Genomic DNA, 19668 nt, shown 5'->3' on the forward strand with positions numbered 1-19668 from the left:
TAGTCTCATTAATTCAAAAGAACAATGTAGAATTTTGATTTTGATTCAAATCTGTCTTGAAATTCATATAAAACAATGAACTTGAAAATTATCTTTTAGGAAAATTATGTCGACATCCAGGAGAACCCACAAATGGTGAAGTAAAATATGTAAATGGAACTTTGGAGTTTGGTTCACAGATTCACTATGTTTGTAATGAGGGGTAAGTAAGTTGCTCCTTAGAGGAAATAAGGTAAATGTTGTGAATTCCATTTTTGTTTTGCTTCTCTTCCTAAGCATTCCCATGAAGTTGATTTCATTTTGCTTTCTCTGTGACAAGTTGTACTTGAAGCAAAACAACTCTTGGTTTTTTTATGGAGACTGAAAAGATGTGTAATTAATAGAAAGAAATTTAAATTGAAGGAAAGGAAAATTGTATAATACTATATGTAATAATAAGCCTATCACAAGCATTAAAATGTAATAACCATGGTGATTTTATCCTTGACATCAAAGCACACCCTATTTAAAATGTCACCTCTCAGAGTTGAAGTGGGGCTTGTGGAAATGGGAGGTAGAAATGCCATCCAGAGATATTCTTATATCGAGATACTCTGTAAGGTATTAGCAGACCAAAATTGCCCTGGTTAGCCTGGACCATAACATTGATCAAGATCTCTAAATTGGAAAACCTTATCTTTGAGACTGCTGCAAAGTAATGAAGCATCTCAAAAACTTAATTATAACCATTGTTCTATGGGGCTCTTTTAATAGTATGTATTGGGAATACTGGGCATTTATGAAAAATGTGCATTTGGAGGGTAAATGTAATACACTATAGAAATGCAACTGATTTTTTGTATCAACTTTGTATCCTCCTACTTTGCTGAATTCATTTATTCGTTCTAATTTTTTGTTTGTGTATGCATGTAATCTTTACAGTTTTCTACATAGGAGAACATATCGTCTGCAAACAATGATAATTTTATTGCTTCCTTTCCAATTCCGTTGCCTTTTATATTTTTTTTCTTTGCAAATTGCTCTGTCTAGGACTTCTAGTACCATGTCGAATAGAAAAAAGTAGGCATCCTTGTCTTGTTCCTGATCTTAGAGGAAAAGCTTTTAGCCTTTCACCATTAAATATGATGTTTGCTGTAGATTTTTCATGTATGGCATCTATTATCTTGAGGTAGTTTCTTTCTGTTCCTCATTTGTTGCGTATTTTTATCATGAAAACATTGAATTTTGTCAAATGCTTTTTTTGCAGCAATTGAGATGATCATATGGTTTTTTCCTCTATTCTATTGATGTCGCATATTACAGTGATTGATTTTCATATGTTGAGCCATCTTTCCATTCAAAGAATAACTTACACATGGTCATGGTGTATAATCCTTTTAATATGCTGCAAAATTGCTGGTATTTTGTTGAGGATTTTTACATTAGTGTTCATTAGCGATATTGGTCTGTAGCTTTCTTTTTTTGTAGTGTCTTTGTCTAGCTTTGGTATCACGGTAAAGCTGGTCTCATAGTCTAAGTTTGGAAGAATTTCCTCCTCTTCAAATTTTTGGAAAAATTTGATAAGGATTGGTGTTAGATTTTCTTGAAATGTTTGGTAGAATTCACTAGTGTAGCCATGAGGTCCAGGGCTTTTCTTTATTGGGAGATTTTTGATGACTGATTCAATCTCCTTACTAGTTGTAAACCTGTTCAGATTATCTATTTCTTCATGATTTAGTCTTGGTAGATTTTGTGTTTCTAGGAATTTGTCCATGTTATCTAGGTTATTCAATTTATTGGCATAAATTTTTTCAAAGTACTATCATAAAATTTTTACTTCTGTAGAATCAGTAGTAATGTCCCCACTTAGATTTCTGATTTCAGTGATTTGAGTCTTCTCTCTTTTCTTAGTCCATCTGGCTACAGGCTTGTCAATTTTGTTGATCTTTTGAAGAACCAACTTTTGGTTTCATTGATTTTCTTCTATTGCTTTTTTTTCTTCTCTGTTTTGTTTATTCCTGCTCTAATCTTTATTGTATACTTCCTTCTGCTAGCTTTCATTTAGTTCTTATTTTTCTAGTTCCTTAAGTTGTAAAGTTAGGTTGTTGATTTCAGATCTCTTAATTGTTTAATGTAAGCATTTATAGCTATATATTTCCCCCCTTGGCACTGCTTTTGCTGCATCCCATAAGTTTTGGTATGTTATGTTTTCATTTTCGCTTACCTCAAAGTATTTTCTAATTTTCCTTGTGATTTCTTCTTTGAGCCAGTGGTTGTTTAAATGTGTGTTGTTTAATTTTCAGAATTTTGTGAATTTTCCGGTTTTCTTTTTTTTGTGTGTGAGGAAGATTTGCCCTGAGCTAACATCTGCTGCCAATCCTCCTCTTTTTGCTGTGGAAGATTGTCCCTGGGCTAACATCCGTGCCCATCTTCCTCTTCTTTATATTGGACGCCACCACAGCATGGCTTTATAATTGGTGCGTGTGTCCGCGTCTGGGATTCGAACCTGCAAACCCCGGCTGCCAAAGTGCAGTATGCGAACTTAACCACTACACCATCGGGCTGGTCCCTCCAGTTTTCTTTTTGATGTTAATTTCTAATTTCATCCCATTGTGGTTAGAAAAAATACTTTGTACACCATCTATGTTTTTAAGTCTATTGATTAATATTAATTTGTAGCCTACATAATTATGTTGTTATTTATATATTAGGTTATATATTATATAATTAATTGTATTAGTAACATTAATTTGTGGCCTAACATATTGTCTATCTTAGAAAATGTCCCATGTGCACTTAAAAAGGCTATATATTCTGTTGTTGGATAGACCACTCTATATGTGACTGTGAGTCTAGTTTGTTTATTGTGTTGTTCACGTCCTCTGTTTTATTACTTATGTTCTGTCTAGTTGTTCTGTTTATTATTGTGAATGGGCTATTGAAGTCTCTAATTACTATTGTAGAAGTGCCGATTACATAGAAGTGTGTATTTATCCCTTCAATTCTGTCAGTTTTTGCTTCCTATATTTTGATAGCCTGACACTGGGTTCATAGATGTTTATAATTGTTATATCTTCTTGCAGTATTGAACCCTTATTGATATATAATGTTCTTGTCTCTTGTAACTTTTTTTGATTTAAAGTCTATTTTTTCTAATGTTAGTATAGCCACGGCTGCTTCCTCTTGGTTACTATTTTCATGGAATCACTATTTCCATCCTTTCACTTACAACTTGCTTTTGTCTTTGGATCTCAGGTGGGGCTCTTGTAGACTGCGTATAGTTGAATCATTTGTTTTTATCCATTCTGCCAAGCTCTGTCTTTGATTGGAGAGTTTAATCCATTAACTTTTAATGTAATCACTGAGAAGAAGGGACTTAGTTCTGTCATTGTGCCATTTCTTTTCTATATGCCTTATGGCCTTTTTTGTCCCTCATTTTCTGTAATACTGTTTTCTTTGTGTTTAGCTGATTTTTGTAGTGAAATGTTTAACTTCTTTTCTGACCTTCTTTTGTGTATATTCTAAGTCTGTTTTCTTTGTGGTTACCATGAAGATTACATTTAACATCCTTTTGTTATACCACTCAAATTTGAATTTATACCAACTTTACTTCAGTAAGTTATAAAAATTGCTCCTCTACAGATCCATCACACCCCTTTTGGATTTTGATGTCATACTAGCATCTACGCTTTATAACTATAATACTAGCTTCTACACTAATAATTTCTTCAAAAAGATTAGACTCTTAAATCACATAACAAAAATTGCAGTTATAGACCATTATCAGAGTAGTACTAGCTTTCATAATTGCCCATATATCTACCACTAGTGAGATCTTTATTTATCCAAAAGACTTTGAATTACTGTTGAGTACTTTCATTTCACCTTGCAGGACTCCTTGAGCATTTCTTGCAGGGGAGGTCTAGAGGTCACGAACTCCGCCAGTTTTTGTTTATCTGGGAATGCCTGAGTTTCTCCTTCACTTTTGAGACACAGTTTTGCTGGATCGAGGATTTTTGCATGACACTTTCTTTCTTTTAGTACTTTGAGTATATTGGCCAACTGTCAATGGCTTCTGAGTTTCTGATGAGCAGTCTTCTGATAATCTTATTTAAAATCCTTTGGATGTGATGATTTACTCTTTTCTTGCAGCTTTCAAGATTCTCTCTTTGTCTTTGGCTTCTGAAAGTTTGGTTATTATGTTTCTAAGTGTGGGTTTCTTTGAGTTCATCTTATTTGTAGCTTGTTGAGCTTTTTGGATATTTATATTCACGTGTTTCATCAGATTTGGGAAATTTGCAGCCATTATTTCCTCAACTATTCTCTCTGCCCCTTCTTTCTATTTTCTCCTCCCAAGTAGTCCCACAGAGTTTACGTTGTCTGCTTCTTGGTATCCTCCACACACCTTAGGCTTTGTTCACTTTTGTTCAATCCTTTCTGTTCCTCGGACTCGATAAATTGTGTTCGCCTGTCTTCAAGTTCAGTGATTCTTTCTTCTGCTTGCTCAGATATGCCTTTAATTCCTGTATTGAATTTGTCATTGCAGTTACTGTACTTTTCAACTCCATAATTTACTTTTGGTTTCTTTTAGGTTTTCCATCTCCTAACTGATATTTCCATTTTGTTGACACATTGTTTTCTTGACTTCCTATATTTTCTGATAGTTCTTTGAGCATCTTTAAGACAGTGTTTTCTTTTATCTTTCAAATTTTATTGAGGCCCCAGGGCCTTGAGGCTCGGTCAGGAGGCCACCCTGCAGGCAAAGTAGGAGCTAGCGGAGAGGCCTTATTTGACCTTCTTTTTGGGGCACACGTTGTTGGTGTGACCACACTTCTTGTGATAGTTGAGAGTGCAGGGGTATAGATGAGCATAATACTTGTAGATCATCCTGTAGCAGTTGTATTCCGGGTGAGCTGGCAAAGGGAAGGCTTGATGATGCCGCCCCACAGGTGAAGCACCAAGTACACAGTGGTGTCTTTCTGGATATTGTAGTTCAGAGACTGCGACTATCCTCCAGCTGTTTGCCTGTAAAAATCAGACACTGTTGCTCAGGTAGGATGCCGTTCTTATCTTGGATTTTGGTTTTGATGTTCTCAGTGGTGTCACTGAGCTCGACCTCAAGAGAGATGGTCTTGCCCATCAGGGTCTTCATAAAGATTTGCATCTCTGCGTCTGCTACTCAGCCCCTCAGTGAAGAAAAAGAGGGTGGCAGTAGTGGAAACCTCCAATTTGCCACCAAGAGCACCTGTGCAAGACAGTTATTTTAAAATCTTTGTTTAGTAAATCTACGATGAAGTCTTTTCAGGGACAATTTCTATTGATTTATTTTTTTCTTTGATTGGGGCGTACTGCCTGTTCCTTTGTGTACCATGTGATTTTTTGTTGAACTCAACCTTTGAATCTAATAATGTGGTAACTCTGGAAGGATTATCCCTGTTTCCTAAGGCTTGATGTTTTCTTAGTTTTTTTGTTTGTGTGTGTGTTTGTTGTTGTAGGGTGCCTCTATGCTGAGGATCAGCCTGACATGAAACTGAAGGACATCTTAGGTGTTTTTGAGCCTTTTCCTGGGTGTGCATAGTCACTTTCTAATTTTCCCTGTGTATGCAGTTGTTTTTGAATGTCCTAGTTTTGAATGTCTGGTCCCTGAAAGGGGAAAAGTTGCAAAATGCAGGAGCGGCAAAGAGCGCTGAACCTGTAAATCCCTCGAAAGTCACTTCAGCTGGCACGCAAGGGGCTTGCAAGAGTAGGGCTAGGTGTGACAGCAATGACTACCAACCCCTTTTTCAGCTTATTTGTGATCAGAAGCAGCAATCAGTGATCAGAGCACAGATCCCCGATAATTGGAGGACAGAATCCTTTTTGCCCAACCTGGCTCCTACAGGCTGCTTCTAAGCTGCTCCAGGGACACATGCACATGAACCCCACATTGGGGTTGGGGTGGGTAGCTGCCACTGTGCTAGGAGCTAAAATTGACCAAAATTAAGGCTGATTACCTGTCTAAGTCTTCCCCTGGAAAATGCAAGATATCAACAGACTCCAAAGTTCCAAAATAGTTACATCAGGCAGATTCTACCAGTGCAGTTGTTGTCTAGCTGGGAAACAGATTCCTGGTGCTTCCTACTTTGCCATCATCCCAGAATCCACTCCTAATATGTTCTAATATAGAATCAATGAGTGACACTTGGGGGAAAAGTTGGCTGGAAGCGTGTACAGGCAGTTTCAGTTACTATTTTTTAACTTGATCAAGTGAAGATATTGGAACTTCCAGTTACTAGTTTTAGAGAGAGAGCCTGCTAGGTGCTTTGGAGGATACCAAAAGTTTAAGATAGAGACCCTTCTCAAGAAGTTGTAGCCTTCTTGAGAAACACAGTAAATCCGGAGAGGTGTCAAAGCAAAATAGTAAATAAGTACCAAATACATAGAATTATTCATGATCATTACAGTGCCAGTCCAGAAGGAGGAGAGAATACTGTGAACTTAAATCATCAGAGAAGATTTCATCCAGTAGTATTCCTGAGCTATTCCTAGGAAGATATTCTGATCTAAAGAATATTAATAAGAGCTAAACATACCTGGCACTCACTGTGTGCCAGATGCTAACTCATCTAATCCTCAGAACAACCCCCTGAGGTACGTACTATATCCCCTCTTCATAGATGAGGAACCTGAGCAAGAGAAACATTAAGGGACTTACCCAAGCTCAAATAACAAGTCAGTCATGGAGCTGGGACTCGAATCCAGGCGGGCAAGCTCTAGGGCCTGTTCTGTCTACTCACTCGTTGTCCTTACTGGGCAGATGGCGTGAGCAAGGGCATAGAAATGAATGTGTAATGTGATTGCCAAAGATAGGAAAGAGTCCATACCAACAGGTATGACAGATTTATTTAGACATTTTTCCTCTTGCCAATGTGTGTTCAAATCCAGAAACTCTTTAATTAAGTTACATATTTTATTAGCAGTTTTCATTATTTTAGAAACTTCTTCTCAAACTACTGTTGTGCAGGACAACAACCATATAAAAATTTTCTTCATTATTATTTGCACCTATTTAACTATAAAGAACACAGTCAATTTTTCTTTTTTCTTTTAGTTTTAACTTAATTGGACACAAAATTCTATATTGTGAACTTGTTGGAGAAACTGTGGGTTGGAGTGCCAGTCCCCCAACATGTCAAGGTAAGTGTATTCTCTCTTTAGAATTTAGAGCAGCAGTTCTCACACTGTTTGGCCTCAGAACCCTTTTCCCCTCTTAAATTGACAAAGATCCCGACGAGCTTTCGTTTATAGGGGTTCTATCTTGATATTCATTATATTGGAATTAAAAATGAGGTGTTTTTAAATAATTATTTGTTAATTCATTTTTAAGAATAGTAAGCTCAATACATAGTAACATATGCAACGTATTTTTGTGAAACATCAGTTTTCCAAAACAAACAGTGAGAATAGTGGCATTGTTTTACATTATCGCAAATCTCCTCAATATCTTTCTTAAAGGATGACATCGGGATTCAGTCTGCTGCATTATCACATAATTTGTAGCCTCTGGAAAATTTCACCATACACTCATAAGGATGAAAGTGAAAAAAGACAATAATATCTTGGTATTGTGAACTACCGATATACCAAATGGATATATTTATAAATTATAAAGCATTTCTCAAGTAGCACTGAATTTTATTTTTAATCACAAGCATATTTTATCCTTAAATTGTCAGCATCTCTTATGATGAGAAGAAAACGTAGCATGGCCTTGTAGATAAATGTAGATATTTTGTATAGATATTTTATATACGTATTTAAGAAAATAGGTTTATTTTGAAAGTTCATTTCCATGTTAGTGGTTTGAAATGGGGATAATACAATTTCTCAAAGAATCCTTCTTCTAATTGGATATTGGATTCATGACTAGATTGTACAAAACACGTTAATGAATCTATTGAAGGAGTTCATAGGACTTTACTAATGCCGTCTTAATCTTTTACCTTTCCTTTGCCTTTCATGTCCTCTTTTACTCTTTTTAAGTGATGTCTTGTAGCCCACCTCCAAAAATACAAAATGGAAAATACACCAGAAGCGACCAGGAGGTGTTTACGCATAATGATGTAGTAACTTATAGTTGTGATCCTTCAAATGGACCAGATGAATATTCACTTGTCGGAGAGAGCAGACTTGTTTGTTCTGGGAATGACAAATGGAGTAGTGACCCTCCTGAGTGTAAAGGTAAAAACGTTTCCATTTATTTCCTTCTTCATTTGTAGATACTGTAGAAATACTTTAAAAATCGTTTTACCTGCAGGTAAACAAAACAGTCCCGTGTGTGTCCTCCTCCTGTTAAGTTGACTTTCTAATTTAATTTAATATAGGTCAAATTGAGTCAAAAACAATTCTAGTTGCAGAGTTCTCCACCTCTCACCTCACATGTTCTTGGCATTCCAGTTTTACATTGTGAACTACTGTGTGTATGCCTGAGTTAGGATTTTTTTGCTAGAAAGCATCAAAAAACAACACACACTGGCTTAAAAATGAGAACGTTTTAGCTTGCATTACAAGAAGTCTGAGAGCTGTGGCTGTAGGTGATGACAGAGTAAATTGTAAAATACTAGCTCTCTTACTGATAAGATTGTTAAATATGACAGAACATATTTAAAAAGGAATATTTCAGGCACTTGAGAGTGACCAAAAGCAGGGAGGCATTGGAGGGGATTTGACTCTTGAAAGAAAGGAACCACTGAATCACAACGAAATATTTACTCTCTGCAAGTGCACTTGGAACATTTTATAATATCATATTCTAGGCAATAAGATAATTTTTTTGACAAATTTCAAAAAGTTGATGTCGTTCACAGTACATTATCTGATCACAATGGAATGAATGTAGAAATCCAATAAAGATACCATAAATTCCCCAAATATGTAAAAATTGTGCAAGACACTACTGCTTAACAATTGAGTCAAAGAGAAAGTCACAAGGAATATTAGAAAGTGTTTTGAATTGAATAAAAATGAGAACACAACGTATCAAAATTTGTGGGATACAGGAAAAGCATTGCATACAGGATATTTATATCATGAAATACTTAGATTTGGAAAAGGGAAAGGTCTCAAAAGATTGAACTTCTACCTTAAGACAATAAAGAAAAGAGCAAATTAAACGCAAAAGAGGGAAACAGAAAGAAATAGGACAGAAATCAGGGGTACTGAAAAGAGGAAAAAAATAGAGAATCAACGAAACTAACACCATTTTCTTGGAGATCAGTAAAATGAATAGACCTATAGCTAGTCTGACACGAAAAAAAGAAAACATAAATTACCAGTATCAAGAATGAAAAAGAGCATGTCACTAAATATCCTGCAGACATTGAAGGATAATAAGGGAATAAAACAAACAATTTTATGGGTATAAATTTGACAACTTAAACCTTCTCACAAAGAGAACTACAGGCCCCATGTGCTAACTGGGTAATTCTACCAAACATTAACGGAAAAAGAATAGCAGCTCCACAGAAACGCTTCAAGAAAATGGAAGAGGAGGAAATACTTCTTAACTTATATCACGGGAAGGGCATTGCCATAATACCAAAACCAGACAAAATCATTACAAGAAAATAACAAACAACATCCGTAATGAATATAGAACCAACTTTCTTAACAATATATTAACAAATAAAATCCTGTCATATATAAAAATAGGAATATATCATAATCAAGTAGGATTTAATCCTTGAATGCAAGGTTGATTCAAATTCAGAAATTAATTAGTATAATTTGCCTTTCCAGGAGACTAAAGAAAAAAATTACATGATCATCTTAATAGATGTAGAAAAAAAGCATTTAATAGAATTCATCTTTTCATGATAAAACTTCTCAGCAAACTAGGAATAAAAGGGAACTATCTGAAGGTGATAGAAGGCACCTGCAAAAATCCCACAGCTAACATTATATTTAAGGGTAAAAGACTAATTTATTTCCCAGTGAGGTAGGAACAAGGGTGTGTATTCTCCCCGCTCTATTCAGCATTGTATTAGAGGTCCTAGCCAGTACAATAAGGCAAAAGATAGAAATAGATAAACATTTCATAAAGGAAGAAATACAGTAGACTTTATTCATTTATGACATGATTATGTAGAAAATTTGAAAGACTAAAGTTTTAGCAAGGTTAGAAGACGCAAGATCAACATACCAAAATCAACTGTATGTCTATACACTAGTAATAAACCATTAGGAATTGAAATTTTTTTAAGTAGTATTTACAGCAGCTCCAAAATACACAAAATACTTGCATGTGAATCTAACAACACGTGTGTAAGATTTGAGTGGTAAAAACAACAAAACACAAAAAAGAAATTAAAGAAGACCTTAATAAATAGAGAGTAATTCAGTGGTCATGAATTGGAAGACTCAGTATAATACAGGTGTCAGTTCTCCTTAACTGATCTATAAATTCTGCGTAATCCCAATAAAAATCCCAGCAGAACTTTTTGTAGAAATTGACAAACTCATTCTAAAATTTATGTGAAAAACCAGAAGTAGAATAATCAAAATAAAAATTAGAGGACCCATTCTATTTGATGTCAATAACTGTAAAGCATATAATCAAGACAGTGTGCTATTGGTGCAAAGATAACCATATAGAGCAATGGAACCCAGAAATAGACCCTTTCAGAAGTGTCCAGTTGACTTTGTCATAGGTGTACAAACAATTCAGTGGAAAAATGGTAAAATACAGGCACAACTGGACATACATATGCAAAAAAAAAGAACCACAACTCATGTTAGCACCATGTACATTTACTCAAAATGGATCATATAGTTAAATGTAAAACCTAAAACTATAAGACTTTCAGTAGAAAACATTTGTGACCAAGCAAAAGATTTCTTAAATACAGCCCCAAAAGCATGATCCTTTAAAGAAAAAAAATGAATGTTAGACTTTAAGTACTCAAAACTTCTGCTCTTAACAGACACTGTTAGAAGAATGAGAAAACAGAGCCATAGAATGGGAGAAAATATTTGCAAAGCACATATCTGATAATGGACTTCTATCTACAATATATAAAGAACTCTAAACTCAATCATAAGAAAACATCCCAATTCTTAAAAATGGACAGGATATTTGAATAGACCTATTTCATCAACGCAGATGTACAGATGGCAAAAATGTACGTGAAAAATTGCTCAATACCACTAGTAATCACAGAAGTGTAATTTAAAACCCCAATGAGATACCTCTAAGCACCTACTAGAATGGCTGAAAGTAAAAACAAATACAAAAAAGTACAAATACCAACTACTGGCAAGGTATGGAGCACTTGGAACCTACATACATTGCTGGTAAGAATGCAAAGTGGTATGAGCATTTTCAACCATAGTTTGGTTATTTCTTATAAAGTTAAACAGACACTTAACACACAACTCAGCAATCCAAGTAAAATGAACACATGTTCACAAAGAAACCTGTATGAGAATATTCATAGCGGCCTTAATCATAATCGCCCACACTGGAAACAACCCACGTTTTTCAACTGGTGAATGGATCAACAACCATGATATATCCATACAATGGAATAAGACTCTGCAACAAAACAGAATGAACATCTACTCTCTGCAGCAACAGGAAGAAACCTCACATGCATTACACTAAGTGAAATAAGCCATAGTCAGAGGCTGTGATCCCATTCTGACATTCTGGAAAAGCAACACAATAGAGATAGAAACCAGACCAATGGTTGGCTCCTTGGGGCAGGCGGTTGGGGGTGTGTGGAGGGTTGATTATAAAGTGGCATAAGGAAGTGTTGGGGGCTTATGGAACTTGTCTGGCTTTATTGTGGTGGTGATTACATGATTATTTGCATTTGTCAAAATACATACAACTGTACACTTAAAAGGGTGAGTTTTATTGTATGTAAGTTATAGCCACTAAATCTAACTTAAAGAAAATCATTAGTGCAATTAACAGTAATTTAGCACAACAGAGAAAAGAGTAGTGAACTGGAAGTCAGGACAGTAGACTTCCAACAGGCTTTGAAAACAAATATTAAAGAAAAGAGGGAGAGACTTGCAGACCTGTGGGAGGGTAGCAAGCAGTCAAACATACATGTAATTGGAGTTTCAGGAAGAGAGGAGAAGGAACAGTACACACAATTATTTGAATAAATATGGGCCAAACATTATCATATGTTTGATAATGAAAAACAACAACCCTACAGGTCCAGGAAATTCAGTAACCTAGCAGGATAAATAAATTTTTTAAATTTACCAAGAAACTCTCATTGAACTAAACACATCCTGGTAAACTAGTGAAACAAAAGATAAAAGAAAAAGCAGCCAGCAAGAGGGGAAACAAATCCATTCTCTCTTCCCCTGACCCTCACAAGGAGAATGACAGCCGACTTCCCTTAAGGAACTGTGGAGGAACTGTGGACACCAGAGGACAATAATACCTGCTAGTGTGCTGCAAGAGAAAGAAAACACTTAACCTAGAATTCTCTGTCAAGGAGAGGTCTTCAAAACTGAAGGTCAAATAAATAAAAACATTTTCAGATAAACAAGAGCTAAGAGGATTGTCACTAGCCAACCTGCACTACAAGAATTGCTCAAGGAAGTTCTTCAGGCTGAAGGGAAATGACACCTGAGGGAAACTCAGATCCAGGGGAAAGGAGGAAGAGCGCTCTTCTGTCTCACAAGCCTCTACACCATCTGGCCCTGAGCTATTGCTCAGGTTTAATCTCAAAAGATGTTTTCCTGTACTCAGTGCCCGGGCCAGTATTTTGGGCTTTTTTTTTTTTCCCCAAATTCTGCCAAGCCCATTAATGGGTCCTGAAATCAATCTAGAGGGTCATGACCAGCGTTTACTTCTTCAGAAGTAGAGTGGAATGGGAAGTACCAGAGTGCACTGGTATGGAGGCTAAGTACTCACTTTGTTGCAGGCCTGTGTGCTTGTATACTGGTTTACAACGTAAAATGTGTTTCTTGGTCTCTGGGTTGCAGGCCAAAATGTTGGGAAAGCACTGCCCTAACTCCACTGGCCTTTCTGTTCTGTAAATAGCCTAGTTCGTGTATGTTGTTGCTACCTCTGAACTCTCTGTGTGCATATCTTTGCATGTCTAGCTTCTTTGCAACTTTTAAATATAATCTCAAGTATTACCTGCTCAAAAAAGTCTTTCCTACCTTTCTCAAAAAGCAGAGTACTGTAACCAGCGTTTGCATGCTTAAAAAAATCCCTAGAGCTAAAGGGTATTAAAACTTGCTTTTTTGGGGGGCTGGCCCCGTCGCGTAGTGGTTAAGTTCACTCACTTCGCTTTGGTGGCCCTGTGCTTGCTTGTTCGGATCCCAGGATTTGATCTCTGCAGCCATTATCAATCCATGCTGAGCCAGGCGTCCTACATGTAAAGTAGGCGAAGATGGGCACAGATGTTAGCCCAGGTCCAATCTTCCTCAGCAAAAAAAGGGTGAGGATTGGCAACAGATGTTAGCTCAGGGCCAATTTTCCTCACCAGAAAAAAAAAAAGTTGCCTTTGAACTTACCTGGAATTTGTGTATGGTAGTCAGACCTTTCTCAAAACTTGTCAGTATTGGAAAAAAATGTAGGAAAGCCGATAAACTACAATGACAGTCTATTCTAGGTGGAAAATAGTTATTAGATTTCTCTAAATCTGTTCACCTGGAATTAAAATGCTCACATAAAGTTTTGTCCTTTTAAATTAACATCTTCTCTTTCATTCCTTGTCTCTTTGTTCCCACTAGAAATTGCTCCTTTGCACTAGTTCTTCTGGTGCTCTGTTAAAGCATCCTTCCATTAATTCTGTAATTTCTCTACTTTTCAGTGGTCAAATGTGTATATCCAGTACTTCAAAATGGAAGACTGGTATCAGGATTTGGAAAAAAATTTTACTACAAAGCGACGGTTGTATTTGAATGCGAAGAGGGTTTTTACCTCAGTGGCAGCAACTCAGTTGTCTGTGGCGCCAACAGTACTTGGGAGCCTGCGATGCCAACGTGCATTAAAGGTATAAAGTGTCTTTTTCCTTCTTGGTTTTTTTCAGATTGTCTTTCTTTTATGTAAATGTCAATGAAACAGAATAATTGAAAGGAAGCAATTTTACTATTTTACTCTGTCTTACATTGATTTCCACGACACAAGTATGAAATAAAATCCACAAAGAATTCTATTCTGATTTCGCGTGTTTTCATAGGGTCTTAGCACATTACGTACATCACACAGGTGTATAAATTTCTTGTGTTCCGCTTTTTTATGTGTAAAAAGGGATAACAACCATTTGTGAGAAAATTGAAGCATGGGAATTTTTACCTAAATAAGTCAAAAATAAAAAGCATAATGCATGTAAATGAAAAGAAAGCACTAATTCCCAAGTGGTGATCCAGTCTACATTATTTTGTTTTCCAGTGCTGATTGCTCTAAGTACCAAACGCCTGATTTTGAATCATTCAAGTTTAGTAACTCCTGGTTCTATTTTTCAGAAATCTTTTCAATTCCTGGTGCAAATGCCAGCAATCACTCCCAAGTGTTTGATCCAGTCTACATTGTTTTGTTTTCCAGTGTCGACTCTTCCCAGTACAAAACCACCAAATTCCAGTGTCTCAGGTTGAGTAACTTCCTGCTTATATTTTTCAAAATCCTCTAAGTTCCTGGTTGTTTTTTCAAAATTCTTTAAATATCTGGGGATTTACACTCATTTATCATTGTAGTATTTCTACTGCTCAGGGGTCTACGACACCTAGCTCATATTCTTTGTAGTCATCTCTGGTGCTAGCTTTCTTCCTGGAACAGGCCCTCTGTTTAAATTCTAATTCTATATATCATGTTTTATGGAACTATTCTGCTATCAGTGGTCATTTGTATATGTAGAAGTTTTGCATTAATAGGTAGTTGGATGTATTGATCTTTTGCCTAAAGGCTAAGAGTGTTGTGTCTTTCTTTTCCAGTGTCGACTCTTCCCAGTACAAAACCTCCAAATTCCAGTATCTCAGGTTGAGTAACTTCCTGCTTATATTTTTCAAAATCCTCTAAGTTCCTGGTTATTTTTTTCAAAATTCTTTAAATGTCTGGGGATTTATACTCATTATCATTATAGTATTTCTACTATTGGGGACTGTACCACCCTAGCTCATATTCTTTGTGGTTATCTCTGGTGCTAGCTCTCTTCCTGGAACAGGCCCTCTGTTTAAATTCTAATTCTATATATTATATTTTATTGAACTATTCTGCTATCAGTGGTCATTTGTATGTATAGAAGTTTTACATTAATTGGTAGTTGGATGTATTGATCTTTTCCCTAAAGGCTATGAGTATTATGTCTTTCTTATAAAAGTTTTAGGTTTTCCCCATGCTACAGTATATAAACATTTAAACCATGTCTTCTGCTTTCATTGGTACATCTGAAATTCATTATGGTACTTGGAATGAGATAGGGTTCCCCTCCACTCCACTCACCCCCATCCAACGGCTAAGTACACACTTTGTTGAATAAGTTTTTCTCTCCAGCTGTTTTGAACTGCCAAGTTTTATCGTACGTTAAATTCATGGGTGTTCCAGTCGTCTTGCTGTTCCCTTGAACGCCGTCCAATCCTGTGCCAGCACCACATTGTTTTTTTTCCACTGTAGTTCTATGATATGTTTTAATATCTGGTAGAACACTTCCTTTTCAGAAATGTTCAGGCTACTATACTATGTTAATTTTTCAAGATCAACTTTTTCCCCCCCTTTTTTTATTGATGTCATAATAGTTTATAACATTGTGAGATACCAGGTGTACGTTATTATTTGTCAGTCACCATATAAATGCACCCCTTCACCCCTTGTGCCCACCCCCTGACTCCCTTCCCCCTGGTAACCACCAAACTGTTCTCTCTGTCCGTGTGTTAGTTTATATTCCGTATATGAGAGAGGTCATACAGTGTTTGTCTTTCTCTGTCTGGCTTATTTCCCTTAACATAATACCCTCCAGGTCCAACCATGTTGTTGCAACTGGGACGATTTTGTCTTTTTTTTATGGCTAAGTAGTATTCCATTGCAGGATCAACTTTTATTTTAATTTTTACCATTTTAACCCTTTTAAGTGTACATTTCAGTGGCATTAAGTACATTCACATTGTTGTGCAACCATCACTACTTTCTGTCTCCAAAACTTTTTCATCATCTCAAACTGGATCTTTATACCCATTAAACAATAACTCTTCATTCCCCCGGGGAGGTAACCACTTATCTACTTTCTATCTCTATGAATTTGACTATCCTAGGTACCTCATAGAAGTGGAATCACTTCTGGCTTCTTTCACTTAGCATAATGTGTTCTGGCTTACTTCACTTCGTGTAATGTTTTTAAATTTCACCTGTCTTGTAGCATGTATCAGCACGTTATTTCTTTTTATGGCTGAATAATATTCCGTTGTTTCTATATACCACATTTAGTTTATCCATTCATCTTTTGATAGACACATGGGTTGTTCCCACCTTTTGGCTATTCTGAATAATGCTTCTCTGAATATTGGCATTCCAGTATCTGAGTCCTTGTTTTCAATTTTGGGGTCTATATACATAGGAGTAAAATTGCTGCGTTATATGGTAATTCTGTGTTTACTTTTTGGAGGAACAACCATCACGTCTTCCACAGTGGCTGCGCCATTTTACTGTCCCACCAGTGATGCACAAAGGTTCCAATTTCTCCACTTCTTTGCCAACACTTAATATTTTCTTTTTTTTTGATAATAACCATAATATTATATGTGAAGTAGTATCTCATTGTGACTTTTATTTGCATTTCCCTAATGATTAGTGATTATCTTTTCATGTGCTTATTGGTCTTTTATATTATCATCTTTGGAGAAATGTCTGTTCAAGTCCTTTGGCCATTTTTGAATTGGGTTGTTTTTTAATTATTGAGTTTAGGAGGTCTTTATATATTTTGGGTATTAATCCCTTATCAGACATATGATTTGTAGATATTTCCTCCCATTCTGTGGATTGCCTTCTCACTATTGATAATGTCCATTGATGCACCAATTTTTTAATTTTGAAGAAGTCCTGTTTATCTATTTTTGCTTTTGTTGCCTATGCTTTTGGTGTCACATCCAAGTGAAGAAATCATTGCCAGATCCAACGTCATGAAGCTTGTCCTCTAAGTTTTCCTCTACAAGTTTTATGGTTTTACCTCTTAAGTTTAGTTCTTTGATTCATTTTGAATTAATTTTTGTATGTGGTGTAAGATAAGGGTCCAACTTCAGTCTTTTGCATGTGGGTATCCAGTTTTCCAAGAACCATTTGTTGAAAAGACTGCTGTTTCCTCATTGAATGTTCTTAGCACCCTTTGTGGACAATCATTTGAACATACATGCGAGAGTTAATTTCTGGGCCCTCTATTCTATTCCATTGGTTTCTGTGTCTGTCTTTATGCCAGTACCACTTTGTTCTCAGTACTGTAGCTTTTTAGGAAGTTGTAAAATCAGGATGTGTGAGTCCTTTCAAATGCACTCTTTTTTTTCAAGGTTGTCTTGACTACTCCTAGTCCCTTGAGATTTCATATGAATTATAGCATGGATTGTTATATTTCTGCAAAATGCATATTCAAGATGATAGGGGTTGCATTTAACATGTAGATTGCTTTGTATGATATTCACATCTTAACAAAATTAAGTCTTCCAATCTATGAACATAGGATGTCTTTTCATTTATTGATGTCATCTTCAATTTCTTTCAGCAGTGTTCTGTAGTTTTCACTATATGAGTCTTTCACCTCCTTGGTTAAGTTTATTCCTAAGTATTTTATTCTTTTTGATGCTATTATAAGTTAAATTGTTCTTTTCATTTCATTTCTGGATTGTTCATTGTTAGTGTATAGAAATGCAACTGATTTTTGCATGTTGATTTTGTAGCCTGCGACTTTGCTGAATTCATTTATTAGTTCTGCCAGGTTTGTGTTTCTGTGTGCATGTGCACACATGTTTATATCTTTAGAATTTCTGTGTAAAAGAACATGTCATCTGAAACAGAGGTCATTTTGTTTCTTCCTTCCCAGCTTGGATGCTTTTTATTTCTTTTCCTTGCCTAATTGCTCTGACTAGAACTTCTAATATTATGTTGAATAGAAGTGGCAAACACAGCATCCTGTCTTATTCCTTATCTTAAGGGAAAAACTTTCAGTTTTTCACCATTGAGTATGATGTTAGCAATGGGTTTTTCATAAATGGCCTTTATTATGTTGAAGTTTCCTTCTATTGCAGATGAACTTCTAAATTATTTATTAAGCCCTCCTATATCTTTTAATTTTAAGGAAAATCATGCTGAGTCCATAGGCTAATTTTGACAATACACTAATGATAAATTTGCTTGCTGTACCACAAAATTGTCGTAGGAAATGTTACTGGACAGGAAGAAGAGTGCTGATGACATTAAATATAAACTTATAATATTTTGTGATACTACTTTTAATGGGAAGCATTAAGGTAATTTATACAAGGAAAATGAAGTTTTAAGGGCTTTAGTACAAAGACAGAAAAATGAAACCTATGAATTTAGCAGTATTTAACTTTTACAATTTTTTCTTCTACTTTTTTTTTTTTTTTTTTTTTTTACTTATTTCCATTGTGTTCTTTTTTACTAGGACGTCCCACTGATGAATCACAACCACCTACACACAAGGAACCTTTAGGTATTATTTTGGTTACTAATAATCCTGCATTATTAGACTGTAGAGTTCTACATGGAAATATTGTATTTCAATTTTACTGCAGAAACCATGACACCTGGAATTGGTAGTATGTGTAGACACATGCAGTTCATACTTTTCTTAAGAGGTGCCCCACATTAGGATTCCTAGCAAGGGGAAGTAACTTTCTTAAATGCTGTGGTTATACATAGGTTAAAATGTATAAAATATAACTTGCTTTCCATTTGATAGTGTTATTTTGTCATGGCAATTTGTAGATAAATTTTCTTTCTATTCATACTTGGAATACACAAGCCTTAAAATACTATGAGTTGGGTGAGTTTTTTCCTATAACCAGCTGGTGTAGCACACTTTGTGTAGGCTTACATAGTTCATACAATTTCTGTTAAAATAATGAAGTATAGTTGTGACAGTTAAATGAAATACAGAGATTTCTTGATAAATAAATGAAGAAAAATATCTATTACTTTTATTGACGTTAGACGAGCTTAGTAAGGTTAATCCTTTTATAAAATGCACTTTAGGCTTGTTATATTTTCCCTCTGAAGACTGTGGTCAAACTGTCATCGTGCCAGGAACTTCAGTGCCATCTTAAGATGTGAAATACTTGGGCCGGCCCTGTGGCTTAGTGGTTAAGTGCGCACGCTCCACTACTGGCGGCCCGGGTTCGGATGCCGGGCGCGCACTGACGCACCGTTTGTCTGGCCATGCTGAGGCGGCATCCCACATACAGGAACTAGAAGGATGTGCAATTGTGACATACAACTATCTACTGGGGCTTTAGGGAGAAAAAGGGAAAGAAAGGAGGAGGATTGGCAATAGATGTTAGCTTAGGGCCGGTCTTCCTCAGCAAAAAGAAGAGGATTGGCATGGATATTAGCTCAGGGCTGATCTTCCTCACAAAAAAAAAAAAAAAATGTGAAACACTTGATGATTTTTTTCTGAAATGAAAAGAGCAAAATTAAACGTCATTTTATGCTTTGACTTATAGAAATTTAATAAAAAT

General features: G+C 35.9%; 2 protein-coding genes and 1 pseudogene across 9 annotated transcripts in view; 2 read left to right on the forward strand and 1 right to left on the reverse strand.

Annotated features, from left to right (window-relative positions):
- Positions 1-19668, forward strand: part of LOC147917790 (membrane cofactor protein-like) — a 183082-nt gene that overhangs the window by 33599 nt on the left and 129815 nt on the right. The window contains exon 9 of one of the 8 annotated variants that reach the window (XM_087439830.1): positions 18597-18644. The exons of the other annotated variants lie outside the window; for them this stretch is intronic. Within the exon in view, the coding sequence (XP_087295956.1) occupies positions 18597-18644 (48 nt within the window). The remainder of the gene's footprint in view (positions 1-18596; positions 18645-19668) is intronic. 8 annotated transcript variants of the gene reach the window in all.
- On the forward strand, positions 145-15007 carry LOC147917791 (membrane cofactor protein-like). Its single transcript, XM_087420358.1, has 6 exons — positions 145-202; positions 7070-7155; positions 8002-8199; positions 13803-13985; positions 14458-14581; positions 14923-15007. The coding sequence occupies exons 3-6, from the start codon at positions 8004-8006 to the stop codon at positions 15005-15007; spliced, it is 588 nt and encodes a 195-aa protein (XP_087276484.1). The 5' UTR covers positions 145-202; positions 7070-7155; positions 8002-8003.
- LOC147917792 (ubiquitin-ribosomal protein eL40 fusion protein pseudogene) lies at positions 4754-5149 on the reverse strand (annotated as a pseudogene).

Source organism: Ceratotherium simum, chromosome 2 (assembly GCF_057802395.1).
Source record: "Ceratotherium simum simum isolate JZ-2026a chromosome 2, ASM5780239v1, whole genome shotgun sequence".
Classification (NCBI taxonomy): domain Eukaryota; kingdom Metazoa; phylum Chordata; class Mammalia; order Perissodactyla; family Rhinocerotidae; genus Ceratotherium; species Ceratotherium simum.

Excerpts from the sequence above, each read along its gene's own strand:
- LOC147917791 (XM_087420358.1), top strand. The coding sequence starts at position 8,004 with ATGTCTTGTAGCCCACCTCCAAAAATACAAAATGGAAAATACACCAGA. Across the intron at positions 8,200-13,802 it reads TGACCCTCCTGAGTGTAAAG|TGGTCAAATGTGTATATCCA; the intron begins GTAAAAACGTTT and ends TCTACTTTTCAG. Across the intron at positions 14,582-14,922 it reads ACCAAATTCCAGTGTCTCAG|TGTCGACTCTTCCCAGTACA; the intron begins GTTGAGTAACTT and ends TTTCTTTTCCAG.